At 46.0% G+C, this 27,845-nt stretch overlaps 2 protein-coding genes across 2 annotated transcripts; one reads left to right on the top strand and one right to left on the bottom strand.

The window, feature by feature from the left end:
• Nucleotides 1-210: 210 nt before the first annotated feature.
• On the bottom strand, nucleotides 211-14,805 carry LOC149301459 (carbonic anhydrase 4-like). The gene is made up of 8 exons (XM_089483939.1): nucleotides 14,590-14,805; nucleotides 4,684-4,737; nucleotides 4,139-4,309; nucleotides 3,711-3,880; nucleotides 2,870-2,959; nucleotides 2,392-2,455; nucleotides 1,862-2,025; nucleotides 211-906 (listed from the first exon to the last, which is right to left on the bottom strand). Exons 1-8 carry the CDS (start codon nucleotides 14,657-14,659, stop codon nucleotides 712-714), a joined length of 978 nt encoding a protein of 325 aa, XP_089340065.1. The 5' UTR covers nucleotides 14,660-14,805; the 3' UTR covers nucleotides 211-711.
• An 8,868-nt stretch (nucleotides 14,806-23,673) lies between these two features.
• On the top strand, nucleotides 23,674-24,639 carry LOC149301458 (lysophosphatidic acid receptor 1-A-like). The gene has a single exon (XM_089483941.1). It carries the CDS (start codon nucleotides 23,674-23,676, stop codon nucleotides 24,637-24,639), a length of 966 nt encoding a protein of 321 aa, XP_089340067.1.
• The last annotated feature ends 3,206 nt before the right edge of the window (nucleotides 24,640-27,845 follow it).

The following is a 27,845-nucleotide window of genomic DNA, read 5'->3' as shown; positions in this document are numbered from 1 at the left end:
CCCTGAAAATGGGTGGTTTGGATTTAGACTGTGACTAGCAAAGCCCAAACCGTGATGCCATGTGCTGGCTTTCTTTTAAATGCTATTTTAATGCACGTTTCTCATTGGGATGTTTGCAAAGGTAATGCGCCAGGCTGAATCGGAAAGCAAAGGAAGGAACCCACGCTGCATTTTTCAGTTGCGGTTTTTATATATATATATATATATATATATATATATAGTATTTTATTTCTTTCATTCTTGTTCCCAAACCAGGAGATCATAAATAATACAAAAATACAGAGCATGGTTTTTAGTGTGTCTGTGAGTGTATTCACTTTGAATATATAAATATATCGGTGTCGACTATCCCTTCCCCATTAATCCAGAATCCCCAGGAGCTTTACAAATCGATCAGTTTCCAGGTTAATCAATTAATTAAGAATATTCCATCTGATTAACAAGGCCTCCCCAATTAATTGGGCGAGAAAGGAATCGATTGGGATGCATAGAGACAGGCTTGGATTAGGAGACCAAAGGTGCTTCTCTGGATGATGTCGGACTACAAATCCCAGAATCCCATAGCATTGAACCACGGCAGTTAAAGCAGTGCCAAACTGCATTATTTCTGCAGTGTGGATGCAGCCCAAAGTGACCGCCCACAAAAGCCAAGCATTTCCAAGACTAGAAGTAAGTGTCAATATGTTATTTTTAAATCATCGATCCAATCCATCACTGGACAAGAGAAAGGGCAAGGTACGCGGCTGTCGGTATTAAAAGCAACGCGTTGGTTGGCGGCAAAAGGGAATTGGAGTCCGACTTATATATAACGCGGCCGTCGACAGGTTGAATCGGCCGGAAGTTATCCACGATCCAGGAGTCGTTCTTGGTTGCACCAAAATAGAGCTGCATCCAAAATTCTTGGATCTGGAACCGAGAAGGAAAAAAAGAGGATTATATTCTTGTCTTCCCTAGTCTGGATCTTGCGAAATAGGTTTAAAATACAAGAGGTGTTTGTATAACCACTCTCTCTATATATTTATACTCCTAATCCACCTCTTTTTTGGTGGAATTGTGCCATATCAGGTTGCACAATTCCCTTTCTACAAATGCTAAATTATTCTCTTTTCTCCTTTCCTGCTTGGAAAAGAAGAGTGAGCCCCATGGGTTGATGCCATGCAATGCTGCGCACAAAAACGTTCCCCATATTGTGCGCCATGTTGCACACAAACATTTTCCCCCATATGAAGTCGAAGGCTTTCGTGGGCAGCATCCATAGATTTTTGTGGGGTTTTCGGGCTGCGTGGCCATGTTCTGGAAGAGTTTATTCCTGACGTTTCGCCAGCATCTGTGGCTGGCATCTCCGGAGAATGCTGAAGATGCCAGCCACAGATGCTTCTCTGAAGATGCCAGCCACCGATGCTTCTCTGAAGATGCCAGCCACAGATGCTTCTCTGAAGATGCCAGCCACCGATGCTTCTCTGAAGATGCCAGCCACCGATGCTTCTCTGAAGATGCCAGCCACCGATGCTTCTCTGAAGATGCCAGCCACAGATGCCAGCGAAACGTCAGGAATAAACTCTTCTAGAACATGGCCACGCAGCCCGAAAAACCCACACAAATCTATTTCCCCCATATTTTGTGCCACGTTGCACAAAAACATCCTTTCGCTAGTCGGTGCAGATATCCGAAGGCAGTGTATTGGAGTTAGTTGGACAGTACCGAACTACATTGAATGTTAATGGTGGAATAGGTGATGTTCTTTGGGTTGCACAAAGGTGCACCAAGGTTTGGCCCAGCCAGAAGGAAGGCAACCTTAGTCATGAGGGATCATAGCCTCCAAACAGCAATTTCTACCTGTCTCATCCTGTTTTTGTCTCACCTGTTCCAACTGCAGGTCGATGGGTTTCTCGAACAGGGTCCAGATCACATTCTGGTTGCATCCCGGTGTGGTCAAGGATCCCGTGTACCGATAAAAGCTGGCGAGGTCGTCTGTTTTCGGTAGGAGGGAGTCCAGGCGCAAAGGTTGCATAGGCTTTTCACTTCCTAAACACATAATTGGAGGATGGTTTTCTCTTTCTCATTCAGAATACTTTGCATTGCTTGCAACCAAACAAAACCTAGAGTCCATTTGCACAGAGATGCCCCCCAAAGACATTTTACGTCTCCTTAAAATCTGTGGTTTGAGAGCGTCGGATTATGGACTCCGGAGACCGGAGTTTGAATCTCCGCTCGGCCGTGGAAACCGACTGGGTGATCTCAGGTGAGTCCCACTCTCTCAGCCTCAAAGAACGGCAATGGCGAACCCCCTCTGAATATATTTTGCCAAGCATGAGAGTTGCCACAAGTTGCGGCATGCGTGTAACAACTGACTGAGCATAATTGGAGCATAATGCGTCTTCGGTTCCTTACCTTTGAACGGGATTTCTCTGAGCTCTGAAATGAGAGGCGCATAATGTTCGTTGTGTTTGCCCACCTGCGATAAATGAAAATGATGTCCAAAGTTATCATTTCATCTTCTCTAATTTCCAAGTCAGACCAAGGCGGCTTGGGTTCAAATCCCCACTCGGCCATTAAGTGTGGAGGAGTCGCTTTCCCTCACATCCTGACCCTTCAAGTAATGTTCAACTTGGGGTGACCCTATTGTGGGGTTGTCTTGGCAAGGTTTGTTGAAGGGAGTTTTGCCTTGGGCAAGAAGTCACACTCTCTCAGCCTCAAGGGAAGGCCATGGCGAACCTCCTCTGAACAAATGTTTTCAAGCCACAGATAGTTGACCCCCATGGATAAAAAACATTGGGGGTTCAACTGTACATTACTCCGCAGCAGAGCTTGCAAAATCTTCCCAGTGTTAAAACCAAAGGCTTAAACTGGACACAAACTGCTTCCGTACCTGTATAAAAAATCCAAGGACGGCAACGCCGTTTTCCGCGAGGGCGTCTGACAGCGTGGCATATTTTTCCTTGATGTGGACAATGTGAAGCTGAGGAAGAGAGTGAATGGAACGGTTGTAGAAAAGAGAGATAAACAGGCATTTCTATTCAAGTTTGCAATAATAATAATAATAATAATTATTATTTATTATTATTATTATTATTTTGGGGTGCGAGAACCTAAGTTTATCAAGCACATATTCTATCACTCGCATATTCTATCACTCACATATTCTATCAGTCAATCAATCAATCACATATTCTATCACTCACATATTCTATCACTCACATATTCTATCACTCGCATATTCAATCAATCAATCAATCAATCACATATTCTGTCGTTTTAATGTTTTAAAACAAACACAAGTACAGAGGCAGCACTTTATTTCCCCTGGATTCAATCAAATCAGGATCAATTTCCAGTGGGAACTAGGGGCATGTGCCCCAAATCAGGATCCAGAGCTTTTCTTAGTGGGAACGACCCCTCAGAAACATTGACAATGGTGGCACAAAACCAAACCAAACATTTGCATTGGAGGACCTGGAGGTTCAATGATGTCCAAACTCTGGCCCTCCAGGTGTTTTGGACTTCAGCTCCCAGAATCCCAAACCATTGGCCAAGGTGGCTGAGGCTTCTGGGAGCTGAAGTCCAAAACAACTGGAGGGCCAGAGTTTGGAGATGGCTGTGACTTAAGTAAAAAGAATAGTGGTCTTTTTATTTGTGTTTTTGCCAAATTCACAGGGATCCTTCACCGCGCACCCCAACAAACGCGGAGGGAACGCCATATACATATTTACCTCCATTGCGTATCTCTCCCCGTCAATGCTGTGCTCCGATCCGGGGCTGACCCGCCGGCTTGACTTTTGACTGTCGTCGTTCCCCCAATGGAAGTGAAACTGGACTGCCTTGTATTTGCCCGAAAGCCCCCCGGATTCGATCTTGGCCGACCCGTCAAGGTTCACCTGAACTGAAAGGGGCAAAACCATTTCAAAAGCCAGGTCCCATCCTAAATAGGTATAAATAGGGGGTGCAAGGGGTTCAAACGGCACCAGGTGGCACCCTATTTGGGGGTGAAACCACTGCTCCCAAATGACTAAGTGGCTCCCAGGGTAGTGGAGTAGGGATGGTGACTAAAACCCGTAGCGGATTCACAGCTCTTCCGCCCCAAACCCAAATGTGGACGATGGGAAATACGACGGACTTAGAAACTCAGGCCAAGACTCACCCGTATGGCCGTTGTTGATGATGCTCCAGTTTGTGCTTTGCTTGACGTTGTATTTCTCAAAGTGGAAAGGCAGCAGGTCCCAGTCGTATTCCACTTTATTGGTGACGATGTTGATGGGCGACTGTCCGTCTTTCCCGCATTCGCCGTACAACTCATCCCACTGCCGGGGCTCTGTTGACCAAGAGAGACCAGTTTTAACGCTGAACCAGGTTTACATATTGCTAACAACACAGCGACGTTCCAGACTTTACTTGCACATTCATGGTTTTCCATCCGGTCCGATTAAATGTCGACGCAAAGGCGCAAATATCTGCAACTGTTTGCATTAAACACTTACATGTAGACAAGCCCTCGGTGTTCCTCTAGGCATTGGTTCCCAAATATTGATCCCTACATCCGGGCATTATTGTTACACTGTTTGTTGCGTACACCTCTTTGTATGTGTGTTTTAGCTTCTCTGTGGATATGTTGTTCTCATTCTGGCCCTGGACTTTGGATCCAAAGCGTGTAGGTTTGCAAAGAGGGTTGTCGTTTGTGACACTTACCTTTACAATGCGGTTCTTGACATTTCTGGGAAAGGTAACACCAATGTGCTCCATCTGCAAAAGAGATAGCAAAATGAGTGTCAATTGAGATAAGAAATTTAAATCACCCTGGTATTATTATTATTATTATTATTATTATTTTATTGTCCCACTGGTTCCTGAAAGAAGCAAACGGTTTTGCAGAGCAAACACTGGGAATGTGATAAGAAAGGGTTGCAAACCTTTCACCGCTCACTTTATTACAGGAAGGCAGTCAACGGTCTTCCTCCAATAAATGCCTTCCTCGAGTGGCAATAAATGCCTCCTAAAATAAAATTATGGCTTCCCGTGATGCTCTATATCCCCTTCTAAACCTCATCAGGGGCTGCGTCTGCACTGCAGAAATAATCCAGGTTGACACCGCTTTAACTGCCAGGCTCAGTACTATATAATTCTGGGAATTGTAGGGGTTTTAAAAGACATTTAGCCTTCTTTGTCAGAGAGCTCAAGTGCCACAACAAACTGCAATTCCCAGGGATTCCATAGTAGTTAAAGTGGTGTCAACCTGGATTATTTCTGCAGTGCGGATGCTGCCTAAATCCCTCGCCAAGGGATTGACATTATTAAAAACCTAGTCCTTATCAGTTTGCAAAGACCTGCCATCACAGTGGGTCCTTGGCATCTTCTAATAGGGTTTGGGAATCCCAAAATCCATGGATGGTCAAGTCCCATTAAATACAATGGCAGAGTAAAATGGTGCCTCATATATAAAACGGCAAAAACTAGATTTGTTCGTTGGCATTTATATATATATTATTGAAAATATTGAAACCGTGGATGGTTGAAGCCCGTGGATAACAAAATCTGTGGATAAGGAGTGTTGGCTGTCATTTCCATGGATGCATCTGCATTGCTGAGATATATAGTAGGCCCTTGTTACTGTTTTGGTTCCAGGATCTGCTGTAGAAACCCAAATCCGAGGATGCTCAAGTCCCATTAAATACAATGGCATAGTAAAATGGTGTCCCTTAAGCAAAATGGCCAAATCAAGGTTTGCTTTTGGGAACGTATATATTTAAATATATATATATATATTTCCAAGCCATGGATGCCTGAATCCATGGATGACAATGTCCGTGGATATGGAGGGCTGACCGTACCCATTTGTAAGGCGTTGCTCTCGCCCTGAGATTCCTCCACCGGAGAACCAATGGTTCCGGCAGCCTTGGCGGTGGCCTTGCCACCAAAGTCACAGCGTGACAAAGTGGAAAAAACAAAACAAGGGCGAGATGGAAAATGGAAAAGCTCGGTCTCGGAAAGGTCACTGGAGATTGCTGAGGCAGCAAAAACGCGCCTCCCCCCGTCAGCAGAAAGTTTGCTCCTTCTCAATAATTCAGTGAAATCTCCTCTCCTGGGGTCTCTCCTTTCCGCGCTGTCAGCATTTGCACTCGAGGCAAGCTCCAAAATGGGCTGGCAAGGTGGGAAGGACCGATTTCTGCTGGAAAACCGAGCGTAAATTCGATGCGCCGAGCTGAGTTTGTGCCAAAGGGGTTGCAAGTTTGGGTTTGTTTTTCCTCCCCTCTGCAGAATCCAAGGCGGTCTTTCCGTCTTGTCTATCTCTTTCCGTCTTGTCTGTCTCTTTCTCCATCAGATCTAAGCCTTCGCTTGTCAAGATGCCTGGCATTTCTCACTGTCTCAGCTGCCAAGCTGTCTTCTTGAAGGAGCCTTGCCAGTTTGAATCGGTCGGGCAGAGTTAAAGGCCCGAGATATTTTGCCGCCCGAGGCCAAAGAGTCAGAAGCACTGGCGGCCGAATTTGATTCCAGACATTGCTGAAAAGCCGGCCATTGCCCATGCGGCGTGCCATCCTCCGTTGGCACCTTTTGACCTTGCCTGAGGCCCAAAACGCACTGCAGAAATAGCCCAGTTTGAGACCGCTTACACATACATACACATACCAATGACCTGGCACATTGTACTTTGCCAGCCCTCCAGGGCTAATAAATGGGCACAGTTTGCCCAGGCAGAAATGGATAAACAAGCATAAGCCAGCAACCGCGATGACAGAAGTCACAGGTCTCTCTCTCTCTCCTCCGAAGACCACGGTCCCATGTTCTTTCACAACATGGATCACAAATGTTTGTGTTGAAGGTGTGACACCTCCGACGATGAGTTGGGGTTCTCTGCTGTTGAAAGCCAAGATCTTTGGCACTAAGCATGGGGCAAATCTTATTTTCCTATGCCCTTACCATGGCCAAAGCAAACAAGGCAATCTGAATGGATACGGAAGTGGCTATAGGTACTTAAGCCATCTCCTTTGGATCAAGACAGACAGCAGTTTGCTCTCCATCTGTTGCATTGAGCCAACGGCACTTAAAGTGGTGTCAAACTGGATTACCACTGCAATGTAGATGCACCCACGGAGCCAGCGGAGGCAAGGGCTGTGGAAAATGCACACACACAAACACACACGGCACAGAACCTGCCCTTTGTCCAGCCGCATACACAGGGAGGGTTCTTCTGCTTTTCCAGCTTTGCGCTTGTGTTCCTTTTCGGGGACAATGGGAGGAAATGGTGCGCCACAGGTGTATGCGCCTGGAAACGTTCACAATGGGTCGTCACAATGGATCAGGGAAGCCGTGGGACCCATGGCTTGCTAGGAAGGACAGTTTTCCATTTATCTCGGCCAGAGGCTCCAGAGGTGTCGGGCTGACCGCCAACGGCCAAAGATCAGGATCCCAAAGTGAGTTGTTCCTGTTGTTGTGTTGTCTTCGCATCGTTTCCGACTTATGACAACCCTATCGTGGGGTTTTTTTTTGGGGGGGGCAAGTTTCTTCAGGGGGGGTTGCCATTGCCTTCCTCTGAGGCTGAGAGAGTGTGTCTTGCCCAGGGTCACCTTAGTCACATTCATAGAAGAGGGCAGAGGCCATTGCCACCTTTCATTGCAAAGTTTGGGCAATGGGGGACCAGGGTTCGAGTCCTTGCTTGGACATGGAAAGACACTCTCTCAGCCTCAGAGGATGGCAATGGGAAACCCCTTCTGAAGAAACGTGCCATGATGATGCATTCACCTTAGGGTCCCCATAACTAAACATGGCTTGCAGGAACATAACAACAACAACAAACAGACAACACCGAGAATCCCCCCAAAACAAGGATTCAGTCATTGATCTTTAGCAGCTTTATGCTTCCCTCTCCCTCTCTTTTCCCCCAAAGTAACTTATTCTGGATAAGTGCGTAACTTATAACTTGCTCCTTCCTTTTGGATCCCAAATGTCGATCATTCGGATCCCAAGTACCGACTATGGCCCACTTTAGCTAAGTTCCGAGTGCGAGACTTCTATGCATGTTGCAGATGGCTCTCTGCGGCCTTATGAAAGCCAAGGCCTCCCACTGAAGATGTCAGTCCAAGTTGTTGTGTAACTGTGTTGACTCCTTGGTTGTTTCATCTCAAGGGAGTCCTGGACCTTGGGGGCTCTTCTTCTCCTCCCCATCCTTCCTTCCTTCCTTCCCACGGATAACCTTGGTGCCGGGGAAGAATTCGCTCCCTATCGTTTCAATTAATCTGAATCGCAGCTTGTCCCCGGTCCAAGTTTACAGTCAGGAGCCGCTCGCCGTTTCCTTTCCCTTAGTTCAGCCTCCCTTCTTTTGGTTCCTTCGGATAACAATGCCGTGCGACGGAGGCGGCGTGCGCTATTTAAAATTGGGACACAAACAGATCTGTTTCATTTATCAAGCCAAGCGGTCGGAGAGGAAAAGACTGTTTTTGCACGGCGCTGTCCAAAAATAAAAATGAGAACGACTCTTCATGATAAAGAAATCGTGCTTTTGAGGCCAAAGCGTGTCCAAAATCATGTAGCGCTTGCGATGATACCCACAACTCACTTTCGATGCAAATATGGTCAGTCCTTCATAAGCACAGAGTCTGCATCCATGGCTTGAAGATAGATGGATGGATGGATGGACGGACGGACGGACGGACGGACGGACGGACGGACGGACGGACGGACGGACGGACGGACGGACAGACAGACATAAAATCCAACAAGCAAGCCTTGATTCTGCCGTTTTATATAAAGGATGCCATTTTACTCCAGCGTGACAGTTGGCTGGCCATATCCACAGGCTTTTAAATCGCCGATTCAAGTATCCACGGCTTGAAAATATATAATGTGTAATATAAAATATTAATGTAATGTTGCAGCAGTTGAAGTTGGACGGAGTTGCTAGCCTAGTATGTGGAATGGGGAACGGTACGCTTTGCTTCTGGAGCCGAACATGAGAAGGAATTCCTTGGAACGGTTATGCTTTGCATGCCTTTTCTGACAATCCTCATTCACACCTCATTTCTGGGATAGATGCGGCTGACATCTCCATTGCAACGCTGACTACTTATCGGGGGAATTTTTGGGTCACGTTTGGGCCAAAGCCATTCCTAAGATGTTTGGTTTGGATTTGATGGAGTGGCGGACTTAAGGTTTACCCTTTCATGGGGTTTGCTTGGCGAGATTTCTTCAGAGCTTTGCCGTGGCTTCCATGGCATAGTATGCCATATATGACTTAGGCCTGTTACAGACTGCCAAAATAAAGCTGCTTTGGGTCTCTTTGGAGGTATGCTCTTTAAATGACGCATGGGTCCTAAGAGTCCGGAGGTCGCGCCAAAGCCACACTCCATTCCTAAGCACCGGAGTGCAGCTTTGGTGCAGCTTCCAGATTCTTAGGGTGCATGCATCATTTAAACAGCATACCTCCAAAGAGACCCCAAGCAGCTTTATTTTGGCAGTCTGTAACAGGCCATAGTATGCAATATATGGAATAGTATGGAATATGTGGCATAGTATGGAATAGTATATAGCCTCAAAAAGGGACAGTTCTCTCGAAGGACAGCATTATCCCTCCATGTTTCTCGGCCTCATCGAACGCAAAACCCCAAAAGACATCTTTTCTTTTAAACAAAATATTAAATTACGTCTTTTATTTGGCACCTCCCTTGTGCTTTTTGAACCTAGTGATTTTTTAATATCTGCAAACATCTCCTTGCAAAGGGCCACTCCTATGCATTCAACTGGATTAACATTTAACATTTCAACAAATGGTTCAGCATTAAGTACAGGAATCATTATGCTTTCTCCACCTTCTCTAGGACTCCTTACACTTCAGCATTAAAATTTAAATCATTACAATATTTCCTCCTCCTTTTTTAGGATTTAGGCTGGGACCTTTTTCAACAAATGTTTCAGCGTTCAGCAATTATTACGTTTTCTCCACTTTCGCTAGGATTTGTGTTATTAAAGATATCCTGGCTCTAGCTTGTCTTTTCCCAAGTAAGACCGTCTGCATTCCCTTTGGCTTAGAGCCTGTAAGAACATGTCCGCACTGTCGATTTAAAGTGGTCTGGATCCGGTTTTCCAGTCCACATTCGATCCCGGTCACTTATGGCAACCTCAGTGGGGTTTACTTGGCATGTTTCCTCTGGGGCTGAGAGAGTGTGACTTGGCGCGCATGGCTGAGACGGCATTTAAACCCTCATCTCCAGAGTCACAGCTGAACGTTCAAACCACTCTCGGTCGCACCTGAAATTCAGGACCACTTTCTCCAGCGTCTCCCAGCTTTGGCCGCCGAAAGCAACGGTCTCGCTTTGCCCAACGATAGGGCCGGCCCCATAGATATTCCATTATGGACATGTGCACCCTATGAACTGGGAACTCAAGGACTGCTCTGAGCCCTTCCCTTGCACAGACAGATCGTCTTGTATCGATAGTAGAAAATGCTTTTGGCACAGTGTGGCATCTGTGTGCGTTTGTCTCGCGCAAGACGGAAGCTGCGCCGACTTCAAATAAAACAATGCAGCAGGGAAGCCAAAGGTGAGTCCCACCTTGGCAAGCCAGTTTGCCCTCGTCGATCCAAAAATGTGCCAAAGGCGATGGGTTTTTCTTGGCCGAGAGGCAAAGGCGTCTGCTCTGTCATACCAAGGCTCTTGCAGGGAACATGTTTGCGTGTTTATTTTATTTTATTCTCTTTTACTTGGCCATCCAGGTGGAAAGGTAGAGGAGGAACCCTGTATTCTTATGAGCCAGATCAGAAGTGCACCAGGTCAAGAGCTCACAAACTCTGGTTTTAAATGTAAGGTCCTTGGGGCAAGGACCAGTTATTTTGCACTAGTAAAGTATGGTGTGAATTTTGGGTAGCTCTGTCTGTCTATCTATCTATCTATCTATCTATCTATCTATCTATCTATCTATCTATCTATCTATTTGTGGCATTAGATTATTTGTCTATTCTACCTACCTACCTATCTACGGAGTGTAGTGGAGTCTCCTTCCTTGGAGGTCTTCAAGCAGAGGCTGGATGGCCATCTGTCGGGGATGCTTTGATTGGGATTTCCTGCATGGCAGGGGGTTGGACTGGATGGCCCTTGTGGTCTCTTCCAACTCTATGATTCTATGATTCTACATACATATCTATCTATCTATCTATCTATCTATCTATCTATCTATGGCATTAGATTGTCTATTCTACCTACCTACCTACCTATCTATCTGGCATTCAATTACCTGTCTATCTATTCTATTCTATTCTATTCTATTCTATTCTATTCTATTCTATTCTATTCTATTCTATTCTAATCTAGTCTGTCTGTCTGTCTGTCTGTCTATCTATCTATCTATCTATCTATCTATGGCATTAGATTGTCTATTCTACCTACTTACCTATCTGAATCGGACCCACTATCAATGCAAGAGAAATAGCACGGTGTAGTGGTTTGCGTGTTGAACTCGGACTCCAAAGTCCAGGGTTCGAATCCCGGCTCGGCCATGGAAACTCACCATGGGCACATCACACACTCTCAGCCTCAAAGGAAGGCAAGGAGAGCGCCAGGTGAACCATGCCTGAGTCGGAGCGGGCAAAATGAAGTGCTGTCTCTTGGCAAAAGCCCAGCACAGCGGTTCTGCAGAAAAGCCGGGCTTCGGGTACGAATCAAGGTCAAAACGGCATGCGGTATGGGATATAAGGAGGAGAAAGAGGCTCTCGGTTCACTTATTAACCACAGTTACCAGAAGCACGGCGCAAAACTGGCAGCGGCTCTGGAGGGAAGGCATAGCGGGTGAACTTTAAACTGAGAGCACATGGCGGGGGGTCACACCATCACAAGCCGTCTTTACCATCACACCCTGAATACCATCCTAACTCACAACAGAAGTAACACCTGAGACATGTAATGTAGGATCTTAAACATCTTTGCCTGACGAAGAAGCCGGCGAAGCTCCGAAAGCTTGCGCCGTACATTTCAGGCTTTGGAGTTGCTGCTAGTGGATTTTGGATTTTGTTGCACTTTGCAACAGAGCCAGGATGACTACTCCTGAATCCATACCCTATTAAATATAAATATAGAACACATATATAACATAATATACATCCAAAAGAGTTGAGGTTCCTAGTTTTGGAGGAAAACGAGGGCACGCTTTGTGTGCCTTCAAGTCTCTCCTGACTTATGGCAACCCTAAAGTAACCCTCTCATAGTCCAATGCTCAAACCAAAATTTGCTGTTGTCATTGTGTGCCTTCAAGTCATTTCCGACTTATGGCAACCCTAAAGTGACTCAATCATAGGGTTTTCTTGGCAAGGTTTGTTCAGAGAGGGTTTGCCATTGCTTTCCTCTGAGGCTGAGAAAGTGTGACTTCTTGCCCAAAGGCACCCATGGATTTCCGTCGCCCAGTCGGGATTCAAACCATGCTCTCAATGCTCCAAGCACTTCTCCATGCATTTAATGCTCCAAGCACTACTCCATGCATTTAATGCTCCAAGCACTACTCCATGCATTGATCGCCCCAAATAATTGTTCTGCCACCAAGGAAATTTCTCCCTCCTTTCCCAGGTTTCTAGCCCTGCCTTGGGCAAGTCACACTCTCTCAGCCTCAGAGGAGGGCAATGGCAAACCCCCTCTGAACAAAGTTGCCAAGAAAACCCTGCTATAGGTTCACCTTCGGGTCGCCATGAGTCGGAAACGACTTGAAGGCACACAACAAATTGTGGTTTGAGCATTGGACTGCGACTCTGGGGACCGGGTTCGAATTTGAGTGGAGGGGATTGCCCTCATAATTTGGCTGGTTTGTGGCACTTTACACTCCAGATTAGGTCGTCGCAAATAGTTGCACCTCGACTTGGGTGCCATTTTGCGGTCCCTTCCGATGCAGGAAATTCTGCACATGTTTTGGAATAACCTCTTAACTTCTCCTTCCTAAAAGATTGTGGTGTTTGTTTTATAAGTGCATGTGTGCTGTTTTGAGCACATCTCATCCAGGATGATACTGACAAGTTCGGATATTTGCTCAGCCACCATTTCCCCGTGATCCAAGAAAAACCTCCCCAAATCCCTTTCCGTTTTCCAAGCCGATACTGACATATCAAGATAAGACATTTAACACATGAAAAAGAAAAATCACCAACACATGGCTTAAAGCATTGGCTGCAATGCGTACAAGAAGCCAATGAATGGCTGAGATAGTGGCACCTTTGCTTTCGGAGGGTTCAAGGTGCACAAACTGTTTCGTGCCCAAAATGACTTAACAATATTGTGCATCGGATGACCTTTAGGCTATGTATATAAGGTGTCTATACATCAATGAATACTGTAAATCAATCAATTAATTTCATGTTTAGGTTTGGGTCCCATCTCCAAGATGCCTCATTTATATGCAAATATACACTGAAACACTCCCAAATCCCTTCTGGTCCCAAGCATTTCCGATAAGGGAGACTCAAATTGTATATGGATATATATGTGTGTCTCTATATATCTATACCTCTCTAAAAAATAAAATGCATAGACTATGTGGTAAAAGGTATGCATACCTTCCAAAGTAAAACCTGACCCCCGAAAATATAGAAGCAAGGGGTCCTTGGTTTAATTCTGCCAAATGGGTCCATGTCTTTTGTGCATTTTGGTTGGTTGCATAAAGGTATCTCTAGAGCTTCAAACGACACCTTTCTTCATGCAAAGCCGGTGCTCTGCCACTGAGTTAAAGTGATGAGAACATCACCGATCCTTAATCTTTTATAAACCGAAGGCAATGATTTCTGATTTATGGCAATCCTAAAGGTCTTCGGAGGAGGTTTGCCATTGCCATCCTCCGAGGCTGAGAGAGTGCAACTTGCTTGGTATCGCCCACTGAGTTTCCAAAACCAAGCCGAGAATCGAACCCAGTCTGCAGAGATATAACCCAACATTCAAGCCGCTAACATTATTTCTTTCTATCTTTACCTTTGGAAAGGGTCTGATACAATGTGTGCCACTACATCACAGCCCAAACCAGAAGCCATATAAAGGGTTTTTCCATCCAAGCTTAGTTTGCAATAACCCATCGTCCTTCATTTTAAACTCTCTGATCCAGCTTTCCTCTGATGTAAAAGAAATGGATGTAAAAGATGAAGGGAAAGTGGTTTTTAAAATGAAGTTTCCAAAGAATAACACACTGCAGCGAATGCAAACCGACTTAAAACAAGCGCCGCAAAGACGGCGACGAAAGCGAAGAAAATTACAATATTTTCCAAAAACCCCAAATCATAATATGGATTTGCATCTTTCTCTCTCTCTCTCTCTCTCTCATCTCAAAGTGTCAGAAACCTTTTACGTCTGAATCCAGCGCATACTGTCTCAAGGGATATATGTGAAGCAAACCGAGACATCTCCAAAGCTATTCGGAGAGAAATGCACAATTTTGCAACTTGAGATGAGCCTATTTTAAAATGTTTAAAATGCAAGCAGCAGCAGCAGCAAGGTTTGCTATATTGCTCTTCTGCGTGGTTTTAGTCTTCCAAAGTCGCACTTGGACATTGCGTTTCTGGAAGGGCAAAGAGTTTGGCTCGGCATCCCTTTGGGGTCAGAGGAAGAAGCCGAAATCGAGATTTCATAATAAAAAAGGGCTTACCTTCTTTGGCTTCTCCTGATGCTGGGAAGGAATAAAGGGAGAGGAAGACCAAGCTACGAAGCAAAACCATGATCTCTCTTCCAGCTGGATCTGGGAGGATGCGGTGGCATCGATCTCCAGTGAGCTGCGTATATAGAGATCCCTGACCTGTTCCGGGGTTTTTATACCGGATCACCTTCCCAGGTCCTAAGGGAAAGGGATGGGAACGCCTCCCTTGTCCCGCTTTTCGTCCTTCCAGCTATAAACTGCAGTCATGCTTCTGTCCCCGGACTAAACTCCTCGGTTTCCTCCACACCCTTCAGCAGCCGCTTGTCAAAGTGTCCAAAGGCGCCCAGGAGATGACTAGTTAACTTATTAGTTCAGGGCAACTTTCTCGCCTCTTTTCTGACAGCCATCTCAGGTTATTGGCAAGCGGAGGATAACAGAACTGTCCGATATGAATTCCTTATCTCTTCTGGGTTGTGATACTAAATTGCGTGACTTGCTTCTTCTGCTGCTGCTTTTTAACCCTTGGCTTCGTCACCTGTAAAAGGAAGCACAGGAATTGCGAAGCGGGCCGAGAAATCGGACATCGATATTCGGAAATCGGATACCGATGCCAAACGGCAAACGTTTCTCCGCCGGTCCGGCGAAAGGATTGCAGCACCCATCGTTCCCAGCTGGCGACCGACCGCCTCTGCGTCTCATCTCATAGGCTCCGACATTCAGAGTTGGCCAAAGACTGGTTTAAAAATGTTGTTTTAAACCATAGTTTAAATGGTGGTTTAAAGCTTGGTTTAAATGTTGGTTGAAACCCCTGCTTGCCAAACTTTGGTCCTCCAGGTGTTTTGGACTTCAGCTCCCAGAAGCCCCAGCCAGTTTGGCCAATAGCCAGGAATAATGGGAGAAGTCCCAAACATCTGGAGGACCAAAGTTTGGGAACCAGTGGTTTAAACCATGGTTTAAATGGTGGCTTAAACCATAGTTTAAATGGTGGTTTAAGCCATAGTTTAAATGGTGGTTGAAACCCCTGTTTCCCAAACTTTGGTCCTCCAGGTGTTTTGGACTTCAGCTCCCAGAAGCCCCAGCCAGTTTGGCCAATAGCCAGGAATAATGGGAGAAGTCCCAAACATCTGGAGGACCAAAGTTTGGGAACCAGTGGTTTAAACCATGGTTTAAATGGTGGCTTAAACCATAGTTTAAATGGTGGTTTAAGCCATGGTTTAAATGGTGGTTGAAACCCCTGCTTCCGAAACTTTGGTCCTCCAGGTGTTTTGGACTTCAGCTCCCAGAAGCCCCAGACAGCTTGGCCAATAGTCAGGCATTATGGAAGAGATCCAAAACATCTGGAGGACCAAAGTCCTGGTTTCTCCTCCAGTGCTGACCTATGCCTTGCCCCATCCTGGATTGTTGGTTCCATCCTGGTTTGTCTTTCAGTATTGACTTTTTCCATATTGGCTTGTACTTCAATCCTGACTTATGGCTTGCTCCATCGTACATTATCCTGTGGTCCTGAATCGTGGTTTGTTCCATTCTGGTTTGCCTTCCAGTATTGATTTGTAACTTCTTCCATCCTGGCTTGCCCTTCAAGCTTTCCTTGTGAATTGCTCCATCCTGGACTGTCCTGTAGTCCTAATTTGTGCTTTGCTCCATCCTGGTTTCTCTTTCAGTGATGACTCGTAACAACTTCCATCCTGGTTTGTCCTTCAGTCCTGGCTTGTGGCTTGCTCCATCATGGTTTGTCCCTCAGTTCTGAGCAATGTTTTGGCCCTGAGGACCGGCTGATGCCATAGCTGCTCCTGAGCATTGCACAGCCCATAGCCTGCCGATCATTGCATAGCCCATGAGGCTGTATGCTCAGGAAAGCATTGCACCGGAAACTCACAGGTCCGATGCTATTCTCTGAGCTCAGGCCAAATCCTTCCTTCTCAGACCTCTTAAAGCACATATTTTGGGGGGAGACAATTCTGTTCCATGGCACAGCTTTGCACAAAATTGCCTAGCTCTTCTGCAGAGTTGTGTTTCCGCAGAAGGCCCTTGTGCTTTCAGGCTTTTGGGAAACACAGCGTCCTCTCTTCCCTTGCGATAGCCAGCACAGGGCCTTTGGGAACAAAGGTGTAGCTTTCCCTTGTTATTGTTCCTCTCCAGTATCCGGTTCTTGGGAAAGGCAAGTGTCCGCTTAGCGAGAACGCAGAAAGAGATAAGCTGGGAGCGATCTGGGACTAAGCTTTTGGCATTGCAAAGTTGTGCCTGGATACGTTGGGGCAAATTAGGGATGGGAAACTTCACACGGAGCCTGGTGCTTTTGGGGTCCCACCGACAACCACAATCCCTTTCCCAAGCCTTAGGGCCACCCCAAGTCGGAGACAACTTGAAGGCAAGCAATGATGGCAACAAATTCAGGGGCGGTTTGCTCTTGCCTCCCTTTGAGGTTGAAAGATTTGGGTGTGCCTTTTGGGATGACGATGCCATCATCCCCGACGGAAACAAAAATGATGTTTTCCAGTTTCCTTTTAAATAGGTAGGGATGTGAAACATAGAGTCATGGAACATCTTGGAGAAATCTTGTCTGGCCCGGCCACTAGCAACTTTCTGCCTTGTTCACACTGCAAAAAGCATAGCAGTCTGATCCCACTTCCAAATGGCCACGGCTCCATCCTATGCCATGCTGGGATCTGTAGTTTGTGAGATAGAATTGTCTTCCAGAGAGCTTCCAAAGTACCCATCCCAAGATCTTTTAGGATGCAGCCATGGTAGTTAAAGTGGGATCAAACTGCTATATAGTCGACCCTAGGGTTTGGTTCCAAGACACGCCGGATACCAAGGGCCCCATGCTAAATTTACTTTTGCTCCCCGTCCCTTTCGCCATAGACTTCGCACTCGCATCCTTTCTCATCCTCTGCTTTCTTTCCTTTTTTTTTTTTATCTAGAGATGCATCAAATGAAACTCTCGCTTCCTTTTTCCTTTGGGGATTTATGTGAAAACCGGGTCTGACACATCGCAGAGGCGGCAGCTGTTCCAAAGGACGGTGCCAAGGGTGCTTGGCAATGGGTCAGAATTTTGATCTTTGATGCGAATCGGGCCCTTTCCTCGCAGCTCCCATCATGCCACGTCCCTTGAAGACATATGCAGACTTGGCAAAGGTTGGAACGATGGACGCTCCAGTCCAAGCGTTGGCAGCGAAAGATGTCCAGAACCCAAAGCTATGTCTCCCACAAAAAGCCGTGTTGCCAAACGGTTAGATACTTTATCTCTTTCGCGCAATTGCAGATCCACAGATCCTCCATCAAGCATCCGGGGCTTTAAGATATTCCAAAATGTATCTCGACCATTTCCGAAAAAGCAAACCTTGGCTTTGCCATTTTATAGACGGCACTTGGCCATTGCATTTAATGGGACTTGAGCACTTGCGGAACCAATTCACAGGGCCCACTGTAATACTATTGCTATTACTACTACTACTACTACTAGTAGTAATAATAATAATAATAATAATGCCACATTATATATAATGGGATTTAAGCATTATTTTGGTATCCACAGTGTGTCTTGGAACCAAAACCCAATGGATACCCAGGGCCTACTGTAATAAAACAACCACAACAACAACCCATTGAATATAATGGGACTTGAGCAACCATGGATTTTGGTATTCATATAGTGTGTCTTGGAACTAAAACCCAGCCGATACCCAGGGCCTACTGTAAAATAATAATAATAATAATAATAATAATAATAATAATAATGCTCGATTATATATAATGGGACGTGAGCATCCACAGATTTTGGTATGCTGCCGTGTTGCCATTGGTTTGCCTTTGCTGCCCACTGCACAAGGCAAGGATGGAAAGAGGATTTCTGAGTTAATTCATGCTGCATTTTCTGATGTGTTTCAAGAGAAGGGAAAGAAACGGAGAGATTCTGGTTCCTAGGGCTTTCTGCAAGATCTCTGCAACGAGAAGCAGGTGGTGCTTGGAAAGGAGGAGAAAGGCTGGTGGCGGAAGCGGCCAAAGAAGGAAAAGGGTCAGGTCTTGGAGTCAGAGAGTCTCAGAAATGCCGCCGGAAAGTCCCAAAATGGACCAGACGTCTTAACCTGGCTGCAAGGAGGCCAAGACCTGCCACTTTTAGTTCTTCTTCTCATCTGAATATGGCTCGCGTTCACATCACAGCCAACATCTGGAGCTGGTTGTGATCGTTTTTACTCTACATCTCACATGTTTTGCAATGGTCATTGTGACTTTGTTGTTGTTGATGGTGGAAATCCATGTACTTTTGGGAACGCACGCCTTTCCTAAAGAATGCAGTTCCCCCCCCCCCCCCCTTATTCCAATTTCTTAATTCCGTGCCATTTCTCCATTGGATGAACTGAATGTATGGATGTAGTCTTGAAACAGACACAATGCGCAGTTACCGATGAAAGCCAAGGTAGTGTGGTTTGAGCATTGGACTACGACTCTGGGTTCGAATCCCCGTTCGGCCATGGAAACCCATTGTGTTGCCTTGAGCAAGTCACACTCTCTCAGCTTTGGAGGAAGGCAATGGGAGACCATCTTTGAACCCATCTTGAGTCCTTATTGTGACTCAAATGGTTTTCCTTGTCGGTTTGCTTGGGTCGTTTCCTCCTTCTTTGCCTTTCTGCAGATTTATATTTTTAATAATAATAATAATAATAATAATAATAATAATGCAAGGTTTATCTGGCATTGCTTTATATTGGGACTGATCGCTGAACTTCTTGGCAGGAAAACTGGGTTTGTCATTTTTGCATGGCTTCGGGTCTTCACTGGTTTTGATCTGATCTGCATTTTATAATTGGGTTTTTTAGTTCTAAATGGGAGAATAAGGGTCTTGGAGTCCTTGTTGTTGTTGATGTTGTTGTTGTGTGTCTTTGAGTCATTTCTGACTTATGGCGAACCTATCACGCAGGTTTTCTTGGCAAGGTTCTTCAGAGGGGGGTTGCCATTGCCATCCCCTGAGGCTGAGAGAGTGTGACTTGCCTAAGGTCACCCAGTGAGTTTCCGTATCTGAGCGGGGATTCGAACCCAGACCACTACACCAGGCATGTCTGCACTGAAACTGACTCAGTGCAATTCTTATTTGGAGTCAACAGCCAGTGTTGTCGCAGTGGTTTCAGCATTGGACTACAACTCTAGAGACCAGGGTTCGATTCCTGGCTCGGCCATGAAACCCACTCTCTCAGCCTCAGAGGACGGCAATGGCAAACCGTCCCCCATTGAAGAAAATTACCAACAAAACCCCATTATAGGGTCGCCATAATTTGGAAATGGCTTGAAGGCACACAACGACAGCAATGACAACAGTTGTCGATGTCACAACTATTACCATTGCATTAACTGACATGATGGGAGTTATGAGTACTACGGGGGGGGGGGGGGGGAGACCTTACTAAGGGTTTTTTATGGTGCGGCACGGAAGGAGTTCAATGGAGGATAGTGGCACCATGAAATACCGCAACAAACGATGCCAACTTTTGCAATGCCACTGAGTCCGATGGTCCTCTTCCCAATTTTATTATGCTTTTTGGCCAATGTGGGATGGTCTCAAAAAGCCTGGGAATGGACAGACGTCAGAGGTTCAGATCCCTTCGAAGGAAGGTGCCCATGGGCATTTCAAAGGCGAAATCCACAAGAGACAGGAATGCCACGGAGGGATGTTTTTAGTGGGAGAGTGCCAGCGGAAAGTCTCGTACCAGATACGCTGGAAAAGGATCACAAAGCATGCTCTTTCCCTTGTAGCCGAAGAGGAAGGCTTTCATCCGCTTGAACGTCAAAACACGGCTTTGTAAACTGGATAATGGTGGGACGGGGTTGTTTGTACTTGGCCTCTGCGTCAGGAAAATGGAGCCTTATGGGTCAGTAACTCCTTGCAGAGAGGTCCCAGTGTGGCGCATCTGCTTGAGCATCGGACTACAACTCCGGAGACCATTGGGTGGCCAGTGAGAAATATTGAATATATAACAACCAAGAAATGGGGAAATCCATCAAACGTGATGATTTTCATTTTACGGTGGGAAACGGGAAAAAAGTACGGAGGGTTTCGGCCGATTCGGCAAAGGAAAAGAAGCTGGGAAAGAACTATCGGAAGAACTCCTGGGCTGGAAAAAATCCTTTGAGAAAGGTTGGATGGGAGGCGATTACTTTTGGGTTGGATGGCTGCATCCGATGCCCATTCAGCCATGATGAAGTGTGAATCCCCAGGAGGAAAGGAGGGAAAACAAGCAAAAAGGAAAGGTTGTTTAGGCCATGAATTGTTAAAATGTTTGCAGAGGGAGTTATTTTTGTCAGGCTGTGACATTGGCCCAGTTGCCTACCCTTCAACTGCCATGAATCCTCCGCCTTCCCACTTTCCCAGCCGCTTTTCAAATGTCCCGGTTTCCTCCTCTTCCTCCTCCTCTGGTCTTCAGCTTGCTTCGAATTGCTGCAAATGGAGTTCGAAAGCGGTTTGGGTTCAAGTAACACAGCAGAGGAGAAAAGAGAGGAACGTGCAGAATCTTTTCCTTCCAAACGGCGGCATCCTCTCCGACTTGCGCATTCTTCCTTTTTTGTGACTTTCCCCACCTTGGCCACACTCTGGCGGTGCTTGGCTGCGCATGTCTTGGTTTTCATCTGTAAAACATCAGGCGAGACAGGAGATTGGTAATGAATTTTTCAAAAGACACATTTCAACCGTTCCCGGAGTTATTAGCTCTTTTCTTCAGCTGCCAATTCCCCATGGCACGTTATGCCATGTTACTCCCATGGCACGCTATGGGACAGAGTAAGGTGCTGCTTTGCCATTGTGGTCTGCCTTTCAAAGTGTGTTTGTTGACACTTGGACCGATTTCATCTCAAGGCTTCAATTGGCAGTCCTGGTCCTGGCCTGGGAGGCAAAGGGAAAACTAGATGGATTTGTATCACATATACAACTCTTGTTGTCCGAAGGGCAGCAACTGAACCTGGATGGAGAGTGAGACTTTCTCAACCCAAGAGCAAATTGGCATTTTCAAGGGTGACAACAAGGCCCATCATCCTTTTGGCAACATAAAGGAGTTCATAGAAAGGAGCAATGTGCTAGCAGTTGTTGTTGTGTGCCTTCATGTCCGTCTGGACTTATGGCGATCCTAAGGCGAATCTGTCACGGGGTTTCCTTGGCAAGGTTTGTTCAGGAGAGGTTTGCCATTGCTTTCCTCTGAGACTGAGAGAGTGTGACTCATCCAAGGCCAAAGTGGGTTTTGTGGTCGAGCCGGGAATTGAACCCAGGTCACCAGTCCTAGCGCAACACTCAAACCACGATGCCATGCTTGCTCTCAAGTCATGCACAAAACATGGGACTGGACAGATGGTGATTTCTTGGGCGAGACATTAAATGCATACAGCCCTGAGCTTGGAAAAGGGATTACAACTCCCCTGGTCACCCTCCATCTTCTCAACATCCTTTTTGAATTGTGGTCCCCAGAAGTGGGCACCAAACAGGCCTTCTTCGGAGCCAACACCTCGCCATCTGTGCGTCTGCCATTCACAAACGCAGAACTTTTCTGTTAAGCGCACAACACACAATGCACAAGTGTGATCCTTGCTTTTGAAACACTACCCTCTCCTGGCCATGTGCGGCACCAAACCATTTCTGCAAGGATGAATACCGAACCCTTTCCTCTTGCAAACTACTGGACTATTATGGTGCTATGATTCCACTTTAACTGCTATGGCTGGTTCCTGTGGAGTCCTAGGAATAATAATAATAATAATAATAATAATAATAATAATATCCTGCCTCTCCAAGCAGATCGACATGGCTAGCAATAATAAAACAGCATTAAAATACAGTAAAACATCATAACTCATAACCCAGAACTCTGGTCTCGCCGAGTCCTAATCCAACACTCGAATCCACTGGTAGTACTTGCAGCAAGTGTTGGGTCTAACCTGGGCAAATGCCACCTACTTTGGCCCTAAAGGGCACCTGTTTGCCTTGGAAGACATCCTTGGCAGCGTTTCATTGTGTGGGTTTGTGCAAAGAAGCAACTTTAATGTTTGGCTGTTAATTAATGTAATTGCTCAGGTAGGCAGCCCAAACAAGAATCTTGACCTAGAAGGCAATAGAAAGATTAGTGGGAGCTTATTGGATGGCTTTTCCTCCTGGGCTCATCCTAGCAACCTCCAAGGACGGGGCTGATAACTATAACGCTGTGATGCACAAGGGTTGATGTTTAACCCGCAGTTTGGGTAGCGTTGTAGGAAAGAGGAGTGGGTACTGCGGGACTTTCCCACTGGGACATCAAACGCAAATGGTCATCCGACTTCTGATCCAGCTCAGCTCCGTAAGACACGTCTTTGTGTGTAGTGTGTCTTTGGAAGCTGTTATCAGGCATTACAAGGGAGAGAGCGAAGGGCCTTGAGTAGCTGTCCCATACGGTGACCCAACAGATCTGTGATTTAGAGTATCCTCTACAGAAGCAAAATGTAATAGGGTAAGTTCTGGACTACCTCTGTCCATCCAACAGACTGACCATTGAGCCTTTGTGGGCAGGATATTCTGGTTGGGATGGGCAAGACATCATCCTGGCATTGACTCCTGACCTTCAGCTCTGGACTTCAGCTTTGATTCCCAATTCTGAGATTCCTGGTTTGGACCTTCAGTGTGACTCCTGGCTCCAACTTTCAGCTGTGACTCCTGGTCCCAACCTTCATCTCTGGCTTCAGCTTTGACTCCCAACTCCTGACTTGGACTTTCAGCTGTGACTCCTGGTTCCAACCTTCAGTTCTGACTCCTGGCCCCAATCTTCAGCTATGACTCCAAGCGCTGACCATCAACTTTGGGTCTCAGCTCTGACCCTTTGCTCAGATCTTCATCTGTGACTCCTGACCCTGACCATCATCTTTGACTCCCGGTTCTGAATCCTGGCTTAGACCTTCAGCTGTGGCCCCTGGTTCTAAACTTCGGTTGTGACTCTTGGTCCCAGTCTTCAGCTGCGACTCCAAGCTCTGACCCTCAACTTTGGCTCCAAATTCTGAATCCTGACCTTCAGCTGTGACTCCTGGACCCCTTCTTCTGACCCCCAGACACAACTCCTGTCTCCCTTCTATTGGCTGCAGTTGATTTCCATCATGTTGGGAAACCAGAACTGTCAAAACCTAACTGCTCATATTTGGAACAAGCATCTGGTGCTTTCATTAGGCATTCCCCACATGACCATGGCCTTAATTTCGGTGGTCTTTAACTCTGCGGTCATCCTGACGGTCGCGTACGCCAAAGACCTGCACAAACCCATCTTCATCCTTTTCTGCAACCTGGCCATCTCCGACCTCCTCTCCAGCTCCTCGGGTTTCTGGGTCGCTATGGTGTTCATCACGAATCCTCAAAGCACCGTGGTCGGGTCCCGAGAAATCCTCAGAGTCTACGCCGTCTTCACCACGTCCATCCTAGCCACCATCTACAACTTAGTGGCCATTGGGATCGAGCGTTACTTGGCCGTGGCCGAAAGCCTTTGGACCAGGAGACGGGTCACCCGGAACCAGGTCTTGGGCATCGCGTTGGCGATTTGGGCATTTGCCGTCTTCCTGGGTTTCATGCCTCTGATGGGATGGAACTGCTTGGAGAAAGGCAACATCTCTACCTTTTATAGCCCTCTGTGCATTGACTATCTTGCCTTCATCACCATCCCTCACAGTGTGATGGCCTTCGTTCTTCCGTTCTCCACCTACCTGGGCATCATTGTATTTTTGAGAAAGCACAAGATTTCAATGGGGGCGTTGGGCCAAGCCCATTCCACTTACCGGATAGCCGAGATCCAGGTAGCCAGGACCAGCATCTTCATATGGGTCATGGCTTTGCTCTCTTACGCACCTTTCTTCACAGGCGTCGTCTTCGATTCGGCCACTCGACAGTGCCTTAGCAATCTCTCTCCAGGCATCTACGTCTTCCGAAACCTTACGGCTGTGATGATCACCATTAATTCGCTGGGGAACCCCATCATATACACTCTGAAAATGAAAAAGCTGGGGAGTCGGATCAAGACCTTGAGGTCCCCTTCCAACAACCGCGTCGAGGTCCAAGTCATCGGGAAGATGTGAGCTTGCTCCTGGCTGTAGGAACTGGATCAAGTCCCTATAGGTTTCAAACCGAAAGTCTTGAAATAGGCACTTCAATACATTTCTGCTCAGGACCATTCAGTTCAATGGGACCTACTCCCAGGTATCTTTCTGCATAGCTGATATCTTGGGCAGGTTTCGAGGAGGTCAAAGCCACCAACTTTAGCACCGGATTCAATGGACATCTCCTAAGGATATACAGGTGACCCTCCATATCCACGCATCCGTTATCCACGGATCCAACCCTAAATATAAAAATTACTAACAACAAACCTTGATTTTGCCTTTATATATAGGGGACACCGTTTTATTATCCAATGGGACTTGAAGATCCGTGGATTTTGGTATCCGTAGCAGGGTCCTGGAACCGAACCCCAGCGGATGCGAAAGGCTCACTATGCAACCAAACTTTGGGTGCATCTACACTGGAGAAATAATGCCGTTGGATCCCACTTTAACTGTTGTAGTTTTGTGGTTTTGCAAGGCATGGAGTCTTCTCTGCCATTTCGGCGGCCAAACGTTGTGATCTAGGTGTTTCTTTTTAACATGCTCAGGAGGCAGGGTTATTTGCGGACCCCTTTTCTCTCCATTTTGCTGTCTATGCATTAAAGGATTCAAGAGGTAGCTGCTGTCTGCTTTTCCTATTGTAGGTAGACCCACAGAGATACAACAGGTTCGGCTTGAGAAAAATCCTATACCTGTACATCAGCTCAAGCTTCATTGCCCTGTTCGCTGCAAACCCATTGCTGCGACCCGATGCGGAAAAAGATTTTAGAATCCCCTCCCCAAAAAATGGGACTCAAAGCCTAAAAACATAGCGCCATTAAAAACCTTATAAAGGTGACCATTAAAATGGAATCAAAACATGCAGAAAAACTGGATGGGAAATGCCCAATACAATCCCATTTATGTGCACTCAGGCGCAGGCCTACAATGCACTCAATGTGGGACTTATGATCACACTGTATTAATTTAATGTCGATCGGATCGAAGCCTGAGATGTTTTTCATTCAAACTGGTTTGTTTTCTCTCTCTTCTGACGTTTGCGCCGGTGTGATAAACGTGTTTGCTTTCGTTCCCTGCGGTGCAATAAAATCCCCGCATTGCAATAAAACGCGACGCCTCCTTCCAGTATCATTAAAGGACAACCTGGGGATATTAAATTTAATCTTGCGGATGCGTCAATGCACAAAAGATAGGGCTGCGCTGAGGATATTTGCACATTTTTAACGGTTTTGGCATCTCACCTCAAAAGCAACCTGCCCAAGGAATAAGATAATGTTGAAAGGAGCCTAGAGAGAAAGCGCGGAGTATTGGTTCGAGTGCTGGACTGCGACTCTGGGTTCGAAACTGGATGGCCATTTCTCGGGGGGTGCTTTGCTTGTGAGTTCCTGCATGGCAAGGTGTCGCTCCGAGAGCCTTTGTGGCTGAAAAGCGGGATTTAAATACAATAAGTAAATAACTAAATGAATAAGACTGGATGGTTCTTGTGGTTGCTTCCAGCTCTATGATTCAATAACCCCATCCCTCCATTTGATCCAATCTATCTCATCCATTCATCCATCTATCCATCCATCCATCCATCCTTCCCTCCATCCTATTAATTTCCAGGCACAGTACATACAAGGTGTTGATTGTAATCTTTAAAACCCTTCGGGGGTTTAGGTCCAGCCTGTTTATGGGATCACTTTCTCCCATATCGTCCGCCTGCAACCGCGGCGTATCAGGCCTTCCCGGGTCAATACTCCAGCAACCTCATGTTTAATCAATCAACAACCGCCCCAACTGCCTTTGCCTTTCCTTTTAATAATTGTTCGATAATTTAATTGTATTTTATTGTGGATGGGGTTTAGGGAGGGTTTGGGATATCATGGTAATAAGTGATTTTTGTATTTTATGGATGTTTTAGTGTTAGCCCCTTCGATCTTTTGGAAAAGCAGAATAATAATAATAATTTGATAATAATAATAATAATCTCATCCAATCTATCTCATCCATCTTATCTATCTATCTATCTATCTATCTATCTATCTATCTATCTATCCCTCCCATCCAATCTATCTCTCCATCCCTCCACCCCATCCATCTCCCTCCCTCCCTCCCCCCCTCCCTCCCCATCAAATCTATCAAATCTATCAATCTATCCCTTCATCTCATCCAATCTATGTCATCCCTCCCTCATTCCCTCCCTCCCTCCCTCCTTCCCAATCGATCTCATCCATCCATCTATCTCACCCATCTATCCCTCCCTCCCATCCAATCTCATCCATCCATCCAATCTATCTATCCCTCCATCCCATCTCAGCTCTCATCCATCCAATCCATCCATGATCTATGTACTGTATCTCTCCCACCCTCATTCCCTCCCTCCTCCCATTCAATCTATCCTATCTATCATCTATCTATCTATCTATCTATCTATCTATCTATCTATCTAGTTAGCTATTAATCTATCTATCCATCTATCTATCCATCCATCTATTTAACTATCTATCTATCCATCCATCCTCTATCTATCTATCTATCCATCCAGTTAGCTATTAATCTATCCATCTAGTTAGCTATTAATCTATCCATCTAGTTAGCTATTAATCTATCCATCTATCTATCCATCCATCTATTTAACTATCTATCTATCTATCTATCCATCCATCCTCTATCTATCTATCTATCCATCCAGTTAGCTATTAATCTATCTATCTAGTTAGCTATTAATCTATCCATCTATCTATCCATCCATCTATTTAACTATCTATCTATCCATCCATCCTCTATCTATCTATCTATCTATCTATCCATCCAGTTAGCTATTAATCTATCCATCTAGTTAGCTATTAATCTATCCATCTATCTATCCATCCATCTATTTAACTATCTATCTATCCATCCATCCTCTATCTATCTATCTATCTATCTATCTATCTATCTATCCATCCAGTTAGCTATTAATCTATCCATCTAGTTAGCTATTAATCTATCCATCCAAGGCAACCTATCCCTTCCTTCCCTCCCTCCCTCCCTCCCTCCCTCCCTCCTCCTTAGCAATGGACCAGAGCAGCGCTCGACTTTCAGTGCCTGGGAGGAGGAAAGCCCCGCCCCCCGGTGGGCGTGGCGGCGAAGGCGGAAGGAACCTTGAGGGGGCCGCCCACGTGGCGCTGTGCTGCTGCTGCTGCTGCTGCTGCTGCCAG

The sequence above is a fragment of the Sceloporus occidentalis genome, unplaced genomic scaffold, assembly GCF_023333645.1.
Source record: "Sceloporus occidentalis isolate IW3139 unplaced genomic scaffold, rSceOcc1.0.p SCAF_21, whole genome shotgun sequence".
NCBI classification, from domain to species: domain Eukaryota; kingdom Metazoa; phylum Chordata; class Lepidosauria; order Squamata; family Phrynosomatidae; genus Sceloporus; species Sceloporus occidentalis.
This window is presented reverse-complemented; position numbering and strand designations above follow the sequence as displayed.